Genomic DNA, 12,362 nt, shown 5'->3' on the forward strand with positions numbered 1-12,362 from the left:
CTGGAGCCACAAAAGACTTTATACTACTTTTTTTTCACAAATGTGTAGTACTTCCCAAGACCTTTAAACAGACTTTGTTCTTTAAAATAATGTCTGTCCCATAACTAAATTAATTTAAAGGCACTACACCCAAAAGGGGTTTGGTGGTTAAGTGTAACGAGTCCAAAAACTCCCAGATGACCTGTGCAAAGTCATAAATACTTTTTATTAATCGTTTCAGTTTTTATAAGTTAGCACTAACAGAGAGAGTTCACCCTATAAGACAGACTACAAAAGTCTAATTTTGGTAGTATTGTAAAGTGTCTTTACTCTCCTGGAAGTCTATTACAAGAAAAAGGGAGCTGTGACCTTAAAACTCTTTACAACCAGATTTCAAGCAGAGCTGTACTATGAGTGAACCAGATTTTTCAAAGTTTTTTCATCAAACGGTTGCATACTGACTCTTGAGTGTTCACTTCAATGAGTAGAGTCAGACCTTTTTTAATGTCGCTCTCATCACCTTAATAGTTCCAAACATACAGCACAGTACTTGAACACACCTAAGTTGAAGTGCTTTGTGAGAAATTGCAAGCAAACTGAACAGTCGATTAGTGGTGCATAATGGCTGCATTATCGGTCAGAATATGCAATAATTCTGTTACCACAGTTACCACACGAAACATAAAAGCTGCTGACATTTATACACACCATTTTGTGATCATATTATTAACCATCCTAAACAGAATTGTACAAAAAAAATATGAATCATGCAAAAGGTCACAGATGAGGATTTTCTTTACTTAAGCCATTAACACGGAATGACTCAAAGTTCATCAATTAAATTATGTACTAACTAATGCTTTTTTCTTAGATAGATGATTTAGAAGTGATTCAACTTCCAAAGCAATCCCAGAATTGATTAAGTCCAAATAATTCCCAGTGCAATTTTCGCTGCAAGGTTGATAGAGATTCAGAGTGCCCAAGCATGCTGTGGAGTACACGGTTCATTATGGCCTGTATCACTCATATCTGGTGGGATACAGTGGAGTGAGTTTCACTTGTTTCATTTACTTTAATTCCCAAAGGATAACAACAGAGCAAAGTGTCCGTAAGATTTACAGGCCTCTTTGATGCAGATAGTTCATACATTATTTCTGCTAACACCATCATACTATGATATTTACATATATTAATGCATTATGTAAGCTTGTAGTGCAATTACAATGCACTCATCATGCAATTATAATGGGTTAATGAAGCCTGTAATGCTATTTGAGCAACCCTTCAAGTGTTAAATTGAACCACAGTGGCTTACACACAGTTTTAAATAAGTGTAAATAATGAACCATCCCTCTAAGTTTCGAAATCATTTGTCTTTGTTTTTGTCATCTTTTGTAATACAAATATCATGAAAACAAAGACCAGCGCTTGTGCTCATAGCATTTTTCCATTTGAGGGTTAACAGTTGAAAAATGTCCAGTGATTTTCAGGTGATGTAACACACATTGCAGGTTCTAAATGATTGTGCAACAGTGACTGTGGACAACTGATTGTATTTCTGTATGATTACACTGTATTTTTTATATGATCATGCTCCATCACAAGGTCATTGTGAAAGTGGCCATTTTGTCACTATTAAATCTGAGTGGTTTTGTGTTCACATAATGGCTGTTAGCTAGCTAACCACAGTATCTGGCCAAATAACATTCATTTTTACACTGGGAACCATGGCCCTGGACCCTGGGCCTTCAATACGACCACATGTGGCTATAAAACATCAAACATAGCAATAAAAATAATAGCCAGAGCCCTGTCACATGGAAGTTCAGCATATTAACGGTTTCTTTGCCCCATCTGGCTTCACAGCACACAGAGCTGATTCTGGAAAACCAGTCACACAAAGCTGGCTATCATGACATCACTAAATCCAAATATGACATTTAACGACTGTGAAAATAAATGAAAAGAGTAAATCACATTGACTTATTTTATATATTTGTTTAGCTGGAACAAAAGTAAAATATCTAGAATAATCATTAGCTACTGTTCAACAACTGAGGATGGATCCAATGCTAATCCAATGTTTTTGTGTTTATTTGAGCCTAGGAAATACTTGAATTTCAGTGTAGATTTAATATCTCTCTGCCAGAAGTAAAGGCAGCGATGCCATACAAACAAGTTAAATGTAGATATCAGATGTCTCATACTGACCTGAGGTGAAATGGGAAAAGGCACAAGCTCTTTGTAAGCGATGCTCAGCCATTTTTCACTTGCTTCAATTAAGACATTTATTCCCATTTCATGACCATGGCAATGAAACTAGAGATCCAAATTGTAGGTTTGAAGTATACTTATTACAAATTGCAGAGAAAACTGTGATTATCAAATGATAAAAACAAATTTGTGTATTTCTCACTAAAATGTGTCTTGACTGCAGGCTAGTTATAGGAAAATTGTGACAAATTTATCCATTTCATGCTGACTTCTGCTCCTGAACACTGCAATACCAACATAAATTCAAACACAGCAAAAATTCAGACAGAAAATTGAACATAGGTCAACCCAAAGAGTTACAGTTTTAACTATACAAATAAATACCAACAGATTGACAGTGTTCATAATGAGACCAGTTAACAACCAGCAACTTGTGCCAATGAAGCAATCAACAACGACTCTCTGCATCCTTATGGCCGGTGAAACTATCATGGAAAGTTTGGAGTTAACATACATTTTCAGAAGCATCTTCATCTTCAAGTATTCTTGTCAATTCCTGCCCAGAATAAAGCAACAAGTAAATTCATGTTTGTCATTCAGCAGAGAAATAAAACTGGGAGTTACTGAGTTCACTCACTGACTACTTTCGTGGATTGTTTATCCACTTAGTATTCGTGAAAGCCTGGAAGATGTCGGGATATTGTCCCACTCACAACTCAACAAAATATGATTGGCTAAGACAACTGTCAAAATCTAATTTATGCCCACATTGACTTGAATTACACAGACATTCGTTACAGTTACTGAAGGTCCTGGCAGGGAGGAGTCACTGATTTACCCAGATACCATCAGAAGAAAAACTATGATTGGTCCATTTCCTGCTCTGTTATATCAACCCACTGTTTGCTAAGTTTATAACTGGCACCAAGAATTTTTTACTATTATTGCAGTGAATATAAATAATTAAGAAATACTTATTAGGAGTACAAAAATTCTTTCAATATTTTTTACTAGGCCTTCCTTGAAGGTCCAGAGGGTTTCCTTCTGCCTTTTTACATCATTTTTATTTCATTACACACATCGGTTTGTCATTTTTTTTTAAACACATCATGTGAAACATTGTGTTATTATTTCCTAAAGCATGCTAGGTCATTGTGTAACTAGCAGTTTCTTTGGGAGACTTCCTAAAGCTGCAACTCTTTGTTTTTTGGGGTTTTTTTTATTGGGGACAAGTCTAGCATTTTAAGTATCTCTCTCTTTCTATCTCTGCTATAATATATTCAGATTTTCTGCACAGTAATCCTCACTGGATCTGATGGCCTCAAACATGTTTGCTAGGAGATTTTCAATAGAAAGCCACCATACAGTGAAGCACATCAATACACTTGTATTAATATTTAAAAAAAAAAAAAAAAGAAAAAGTAATTTTCAGGAAATCATTTTACTGTGTTCATTTTTAGGGACATCTGTGTTGCAAGTCACAGCGACTGATGCTGACGATCCCACCTATGGAAACAGTGCCAGAATAGTCTACAGTATTCTACAAGGACAGCCATATTTCTCCGTTGACCCCAAAACAGGTGTGGTATAACTGTGCATGCTTTTCAAAAATGCTTAGACAAAGTTAATACTCGCTCTCTTGCAAGCATGGTAACTATAACTATAAATGGGAGTAATAACTATGTTATAATCTTCATTGTTGATCTCCTAAAGTGATGTATATATCATTCTGTGAAATCTGTGCACCATACTCTCCTTGCGGTGAACATCCTGCTCTGTTATTGCAGCACGTCTGACACCGTAAAAGCTAAAGCAGCCACAGCAGAGTTATGGACTACTCATACGACTGCTGTATTGTTGAGCACGCAATCCATTCTTTGTGAGCCATAACTAACTCCTCAGGGGTCAAAGGAGACATTTGTAGAGATGCCTTTAAAAAGCCATTGTTTCTTACCTTCTGAAAGCTGCAGTGCTCAGTTTTTTTTTTCAAAATCCATCTTTTGTATGAGAAGCCTCTACTAGAATCTATTAAATGTTAATAAACCTTCTAAAGTGCAAGACATATAACTTTTATATGATGTGAAGAATGTCTTGCTGTGAGACAGTGTATGTCTGTTTACGTCTGATCCCTCTTTGTCTCACAAAGTGAGTGTGTGATTGCATGCGTGTTTCTGAAGTTTTGCATGCTTGTCTTCGCTGCCGCTGCTGCTGCTGCCGCCGCCGCTGCTGCTGTCGGTTAACATGAACAACAATCCACTTGTATGAATTGATTAATTGCTGTCTGGAACAACTATTGGCCCCTTTGAGACTATACCGCCCATGTAAAACATGAATTCTTTGTTGAATGAGCAACACAAATGAATTGCTGAATATTTTGACTTTACCTCGAAGGAAAATGCAGTGGGGATTGATGGAGCAATTTCACAGCGGTGTGGTAAGGCAGAAGTAGTGCCTATGTCTGAATGAAAACTTGGCTTTTTCATACAACGTCATATATTTTGTCAACTATACAGTATGTTACTTTAGTTGAAATGTATTTTAAATCACATTTTGACCGTAAAATACTACACAGATTCTCCTTTGCCCTCTCCGTATGTTTCGGACACATTAGATGGCTTGTTTTGCTTGAGCTGACTCGGCATCTTGTCTGCATTGTAATTCAGCCCGGGGCATGCAGAGGAGTGAGTACGTGATCGAAGGCCTAGCCAGCTGCACTCTCTGCACAGCACTATTCCACCCACACGTATTAATTTATACAAGTCGGCTGTTGTTTTTGCCACCGGCGATCCACCATACTCACTCAAATTAGGACATGGAACTCCAGTGGTCAGTGGGAAGAGTGCACATGGAGGGAGCTGCACCTGCATGTGATCTTTAATATGCTAAGTCTTAAAGCAGTTGTGTTGGCATGCTGCCACATTTGAGCACCGGCACTGGGGAGGTGAAACTGCTTCTGCATCTGTCTCACAGCATATTAGCTTGCTTACACCTTCTCCTATCCACATGTACCTGGCTCCCACAATGCTTAAACCGCAGAGGTACCGTCTTTGGGAATTCATATATTATTAGCAGGATTAAGAACACACACATGCAGCACACACATGGACAAATCCACCTTTTCCCATTTGACCTTGTCCTGGTGGCCTGATGCAGCAGTGACAGATATTACAAGACCCATGAGGTAAGAGGAAAGGTCATTTAAGAACAGAGGGTAATGATAGCATTTGGCCGGCACATATGGTGTTGAAGGAATCCCCAAAGGACCGTCTCGGACTTGACCCAAATCCTCAGCAAGCGACAAAGTGAACTGTTTTACCTGCTTCTCTCTCCTGGCTCAGTGGTTGTGATGACAATTCAAAGCTACCAGAGAATGAAATGATAGACCTGCCTGACTTTTTGGCAAATTAATTGAATGTTACTGTTATTGGACTGCAGTTACAGTATATAACACTTTTTCAATTTTAGAACAGAACAAAGCGCTGATATAACAGGTAGCCTCGGCAAAGCAATCAAATGTGTGTTTTAGCTCCTGAAACTTTTACAATATACACCATGAAGTATTTGCAATGCCTTGTACCCTGTAGCTTTCAAAATTAAAATACTGTTCAAAGAGAACCTGCTGTTATAGATCCAGAATGTAATGACTTTATGTCTCTCAGTCAATGAAAAATACAGCATGGCTGTATTGCTACTTCATAGCTGAATTAGGGTTTGGTATGTTTATTATGAAGGGTAATGTGTGCAAAGTGAGAAATGATTATCTTACAGTTTCTGAATTATCCGATTAGTTTTGCCTCAGTGCAGTTACTCTTTAAAAGCTATTTAAAGTAAATTTACATTATTTCATTCTGTTCATAATCTAGATTAATTCACATTTATAATATTTATTCAGACTCACTTTCCAAATGGAGTTAGACTTAGAATTAGATATCTGTACCAGGTTTTTATTACTATCTTTAAAAGTTTCATTTTACTTTAAACAGAATACATACAATATATGGATAGTGGCACCTGTTGCTCAGTATTTAAAACCATACACTGGACAAATACAACACAATACAAAGAAATACAATTAAGTAACTAAATAGATAAACAAATGCTCAAATGTAGCCATTCTGACAAACTTAGACAGATTGGTTTCTCTTTGATATTTTAAAATATTTATATAAGTATTAACACTGCAACAATTTGAAGCATGTGTATTTCATTTTGTGACAACTGAACTATTACTTTGATAAACTATATCATCCTTAACAAAGACATGGATACATGGAAATCCCAGTTTCCTGTTTTTTTTGGGGGGTGTTTTTTCCAAGACACTTTAACCACCCTTCCCTCTCCAAAATATTTTACCAGAGGTGAATTCCATTTGACATTCAGCATTTCAACAGTCAAATAACTAAGAACGACATGTTAATAGCTCAATACAAAATGACACAGAGTTCATACTTCTTAAGTGACTTATTAACTCAGAGAACACCATTAAGGCATCAGCGTGTCTCCACTGGAAATAAGATTCAATCATGGATGCAAAATTGTAATTGATGCACTATGATGGTGTCATACAGAATGCAAAAAAAAAAGAGGAGAGATAGGGATTTAGGATTAGATTTACTTCGCTGGAGAAATAAATGAGCATTCAGACTTTGTCAAGACAGAAATATAACAGATACAACTGATAATGATGGAAAGCCTGAGGCTAAGAACGTGGGTAGAGGAAAACAAATTGTGGCAGCTTTTGCTCTACTTTATAATAATTTGGTATTTCCAAAATATTTTGCACAGCCTTACGATTATTTTTCATGGAAGACAAAAGTAATATCTCCATACTTGTATATACATAAAATGATGGAGTTGTCAGCAAGAACACATATACTGTAATAGTTGTGATTGTAATTTCCATGATAACATTATTACTCATCCTGGCAACATGAGGTGTAATTCCAATGATCCAGTGTGACAGTCCACAACGTGTGGTGGTGTTAGAGATTTACATTTCTATCATAACCTCTCTAACTGACCACTCAAGAGTCTGGAGCGTACCGAATTTAATGGCGATTGCGGCAGTCAATTATTCTAGTTGATTTAATTGATGAAAAAGTAATTCATTCATGAAAAAAGCACCACGTGTCAAGTATATGTGCTGATGAATGTATTAAAATAAAGTAGCTGCTGTGAAAATCCGACATCCAGAAACCACCTTTATCAGAGTGTTAAGATTAGGTGTCATTCATGTCCTTCAATAGCTGTTTTCTGAAACAGTTTTCAATCAGGGACAGATAGTCAATACTGCTTTGAAAATCTGAGCCTATTTTTAATTAATTGTTAAGATCTACTGAAATGATTCGTCCAAAATTATATACAACATGTGTGCTACATAACAGAGACTTGCCACACAAAATGGTAACACGTTAGTTCAAATCACTCTAATCATGAGCAGATTTGTGCAATTTCAAAATTAGATGGTGTCCCTTGCACTATATAAAGAACAGTGAAATCAAAGGTGTGTCTAGATTATCCACTCGTTGGTTAGTGAAGCACAGAGACTTTGCAGGATTTCATTCTAACTGCACACCATACTGTAGCAGTGAAGGTCACTGATTATTACATATTCACAAAGAGCGGTGAGACTAATCAGTGAAATCACCTGGTGTAGCGTGTGGCTGGAGTAAAAACCTAAAGACTCTTAATTCGGTACCATTTACTGCACTCCCTTTCTTCCTGGAGTTACTCCATGTGGAGCAGGCAGTTTAGAGGTCTGGTTTTTAATATTCCTCACCAAAAAAACATGAATCCATTTGTGATTTCCTGGATACTGATTTGAAAAGAATAGCTCTACATTTAGGCAAATCCGCTTGCTGGCTTTGATGCTGAGAGTTAGATATACACTAAATATAAAGTTAGAACCAGCAGGCAATTAGCTTAGCATAACATAAAGATTGGAAGCAGGGGGAAACAGTTAGCTTGGCTCTGTTCAAAAAATAAATAAAAAAAATCTGCCTACATGCACCTCTAAAGCTCACTAACATGTTATATCTGGTTTGCTTAATCCATGCAAAAAAACAAAGTGTAACTATGACAATTTGTGGCTTTGCAGGAGATTATGTACTGAAACTATTTCTTGGCAGGGAGCATATCAAACAAATGACACATGTTAATTAGTGAACTTTAGAGATATTGGTAGACACATTTTGTTGCCTTCTGACAGAGCCAAGCTACCTGTTTACCCTATTTACCAGTCTTTATGCTAAGATAAGCTGACAGATGTCAATCTTCTCATTTTAACTTGGCACGAAAGCGAATAAGTGTATTTTCCAAAATGTCAAACTGTTCCTAAAAATTTCAACATATGTTGCCTTTTACAAAGCAGCTACTTGGGTTGCCCAGATTTGCTCGAGGCAAGAGTCTCCAACAATAGACACGAATCCTGGTAAGGTGCCCTTTTAGAAAGACCCTGAACCTCCTACCTGCTGCTCATGTTGTGACTAGTCTGGGAAATTTGGTCAAAAATAAGAACAGATGCACAAGGACAAGCAAGTATTAGATGGACAGACATAACCTCTATCTGCTTACTGAATGTAAATCGCACAGGGTGAAAGTGATACCTGAACTTAAGACAGGTTTACCCTGAGAAAGCTTTGTCAGTTTTTATCTTGCAATGCCAAGGACTGCTCTAACAATGTTAGGAAATAAAACTAATCTTGTAATGTAGCAAGCTAAGTGACATGCTAACTATATTAGGAACATTAACTGCAACGGAATGACTTGATTACATGGTTTGCAAATCTCAAAACTGCCAGCCAGCAGTTTTAATAAGAGCTTTCTATATCTCAGCAAAAGAATATCTTAGACAGTGGCTGCATTTATCCTTTTTATAGTCAGGTCGTAACTCCTGTCTTTCCCATCAGTACTGTGCATCTTTCACTTACCTGCAGAGACATCAAGGTTGTTCCTCTTGAGTCTCATAGTTGAATGCCCCCCCTCCCCCCCAACCCCACCTCACATCTGTACTCGCACACACAGGCTCAAAGACACACCACACTGCAGAACTCCCAAGTCCCTTTTGCATCCTAAATAGGCTAATTTCTCTGCTGATCTGGGATTTGGGAGTGTTCAAGTTTATTGAAGGAGCTGACACAGATCAAGACTTAATCCATGTTGCAGTTCATGGATTAAGTCCTACCTCTGGTTGGATCAAGGCAAAAGCTGTCACTTTGTCAGTCATGCTTTAGTCTTGACAATCTAACCAAATATTCTTAATCAGATATATGATCTAGTTTGTAAAGTAAAAAAGAGAGGTGTACTATCATCATTTCTATTACTATTATTTCTGCTTCTGGTGATGTTATCCACCTTTTTCTCTAGAAATGCTGTGAGAGTGTAGACACACAGGGATAACATTGAATCAGATGGGCCAAAAACCAAGATTCCTGAAGCTGGAGATTGAAGAGCGCTTTAGTAATCTCCTATAATCCTTTTTGTTCACCCAGGAGATTGTCCTCCTTTAGAAGTTTCCAGCCAGACAAAGAGGTGGATAGTGTGATGGTATCAACTCTAATAGACTGGGGAGGTTGAGGAAAAGGCTAACCACCTCGCTGTGTCAAATGGGCCTAGGTTCACAGAAGTCAGCTCTTTCTCAATTATTTTCTAAATTAACTTGACGAGTTCCATAGAGATTTAGCGGAGACTATCTGAGGTATTACAGCTCAGAATTGGTCAGGAAAGGGAGTTCAGGGGTGTGATCTTCATGTCAAAGTACTGACACTACCTTTCAGGTACTTGTACTTTCCAAATAATACCCCTGTGGCCTTTTGGTATTGTTAAAGAATTTCATTTAAAAATGAATGGCATTCAGTGATTGTACATTTGTAATGAAGCTACATCGCACCAGTTAAGAATCTGTGGTCAGAAATCTTCCTACCAACTGAGTGTTTACTTTGTTTCTGAATGGTCAGAAACAGCAGGACTTCTCATTTGTTTGTTTGATTGACAGTAGCACTGCTGTGGAATTCCCTAGTCCAAAAGAGAAAACCTCATACTTTTTTTGTGTGCTCATTGTTCCCAAACCCATTGCTGTGAAATATTGCTCGGGAGCGATGCGCCATCATGAGTAAAGGGGTAATAAGAGACTTGAAAGGTCAGATCGTCTGTCTCGGTGTTGTTTTAATGGAAAGTGTGGCCACTTGCCAAGGTCTATGTCTCTCAAAGACTTCATGTTAAGTCAATTCTAAGACTCCAGTTAATAACGGACCACCGATAGGGTTTGCAGAGCCCGCATCATTACAGGAAAGTGGCTGCAAGCACTTTGATTAGTTTTGAAACCAAGAAACGCAGCGACTCCATGCTGAGACCTGGCATTTGAAAAGAACAGTGTGGCAAAAATAAAATGCTTGTGTTCAGATTCTTGGAAATGTTTTGTTGAATATACTGAGTTTTTGTACTTCCACTGTGCAAGAATAAAAGATATGTATTTTTTTCACCAGGTTTCCCATCAGTCTGATCACATTTTCCTATTTGTAAGAATCAAATTTGTAGGGAAATATAAAAATTTTACATTTAAGGTTTTAGCTGACATGATGCAAGTTGACGATCATGGTCATCTGTGTATTCAAATATACTTCAGTTAGATAATTGACAAGTTATACAGTTGGATTTGGCAGAAAAGGAACTGCTGTTTTAGGAAGCTCTTAAAGAACACAGCAACAAAGATTCTACAGAACGAATCCCCACGTAAAAACACAGTATGAAAACTTAGAACTTTAAAAAAAAATGTTGGGATGGTGGAGGGAGGGACAGTTTCGGCATGAACATACCAGTAGAGTAATAGTGAGAAGTGTGAGGCTCTAATGGCCTTGCAGTACATCTGTCTGATTGGACGTGAGTAGTCAGCTGATGAATGAGCCAGTGGTGGTGAAGCATGAATGATCAGCTGATAAAAGCAAGGCTTCAAGATTTTATTGATTTATTTTTCCAGCTATTTGTCAAATTAAAACATAAGCTATAGGCTTGTAAAAAAAACATATATATTTTTTAGCAATATTAAATTATTATTGATAGAAATAAACATCATAAAGAATCTCAACAGTTCTCATATTAACACTGTTGTTTATATTATTTCCCAGTGTTTTATATGTAGTTCTAGTATTCCCAACAGGGGTGTGAGAGCAGCATAATTTTCACTCGGTCAGAGTCAAAACAGAATATTCTGTCACCGTCTGCTTGGCATTTGAAAGGCAGACAAATGTATGTAAAATTCACCACCAGCTCACAGGTCAGTCGGCTCCCATTTAATTAGGGAATTTATTCATCTAGAACGAGACAATACATAACCATCATTATTACTTTTTAAATTAAGAACTAATCCACAGAAATAATATTGAAAAAATTAAATAAATAAAATATGCAGGGAGAATAAAATGCATTTGCTCCTTTAACAGAGTGTTTTATATAGTGTCAGAGAGGAACCTACCTGGCAGTCAGAGTACATGTATTTGCTTTGATATGCTTTGGAATAAAGCCCTGCAACACATTAGTGTCTTTCTAGCGTGCTGCCCCACTTAACGGTTGTTCTTTTGAAAGCAGAAATAGTACACACAAAAATGACACCATACAAGCAGTAGACACTGAGAGTTGATAGATAAAACAATCCGAACCGCCATGATATGTCTGAAAGTACCTCTCAAAAAAGACGCTCAATCTAGTCTCACTTTATCTTATTCACATTCTACAAGTAGTGCCTATGTGTAGCCTTGAAGATGAATTTGAGGACATGCAGTGTATTATGATATTTTGCATTTAAAAACTCTTTTATTCTCCAGTCAACTGATTCTGTCCTTTTTATGGAAAAAAGTCTAAGCCATTAGAAAAATATGAACAGGAGGAATCATTAGGTTAGATCATTAGGTTTATTCATAGCACTGCGGACGTAGAGTTAGGAACACAATACATCCACAGAAACGTCATCACCTTGTCAAGTTTATATTTTTAATGGTTACATTGTGGAGATTACAAAATCATCTGACATTAGGTCAAGTCTTAAATACAATTGGGAGCAGAACATTATTATTGAGAAACATTTTCTGCTCATATAACTCTTATTTTATTTCTATTGCCTGTGATAGATATTACTATTTAATTCATTTAACCATGCGGTTAATAACATAATTTCC

The 12,362-nt window shown here is 37.1% G+C and overlaps 1 protein-coding gene across 1 annotated transcript in view; it reads left to right on the top strand.

Annotated features, from left to right (window-relative positions):
* Window positions 1-12,362, top strand: part of LOC122972905 (cadherin-18) — an 88,950-nt gene that overhangs the window by 39,920 nt on the left and 36,668 nt on the right. Inside the window, exon 4 of the mRNA XM_044340321.1 lies at window positions 3,654-3,773. Within this exon, the coding sequence (XP_044196256.1) occupies window positions 3,654-3,773 (120 nt within the window). The remainder of the gene's footprint in view (window positions 1-3,653; window positions 3,774-12,362) is intronic.

Source organism: Thunnus albacares, chromosome 21 (assembly GCF_914725855.1).
Source record: "Thunnus albacares chromosome 21, fThuAlb1.1, whole genome shotgun sequence".
NCBI lineage: Eukaryota > Metazoa > Chordata > Actinopteri > Scombriformes > Scombridae > Thunnus > Thunnus albacares.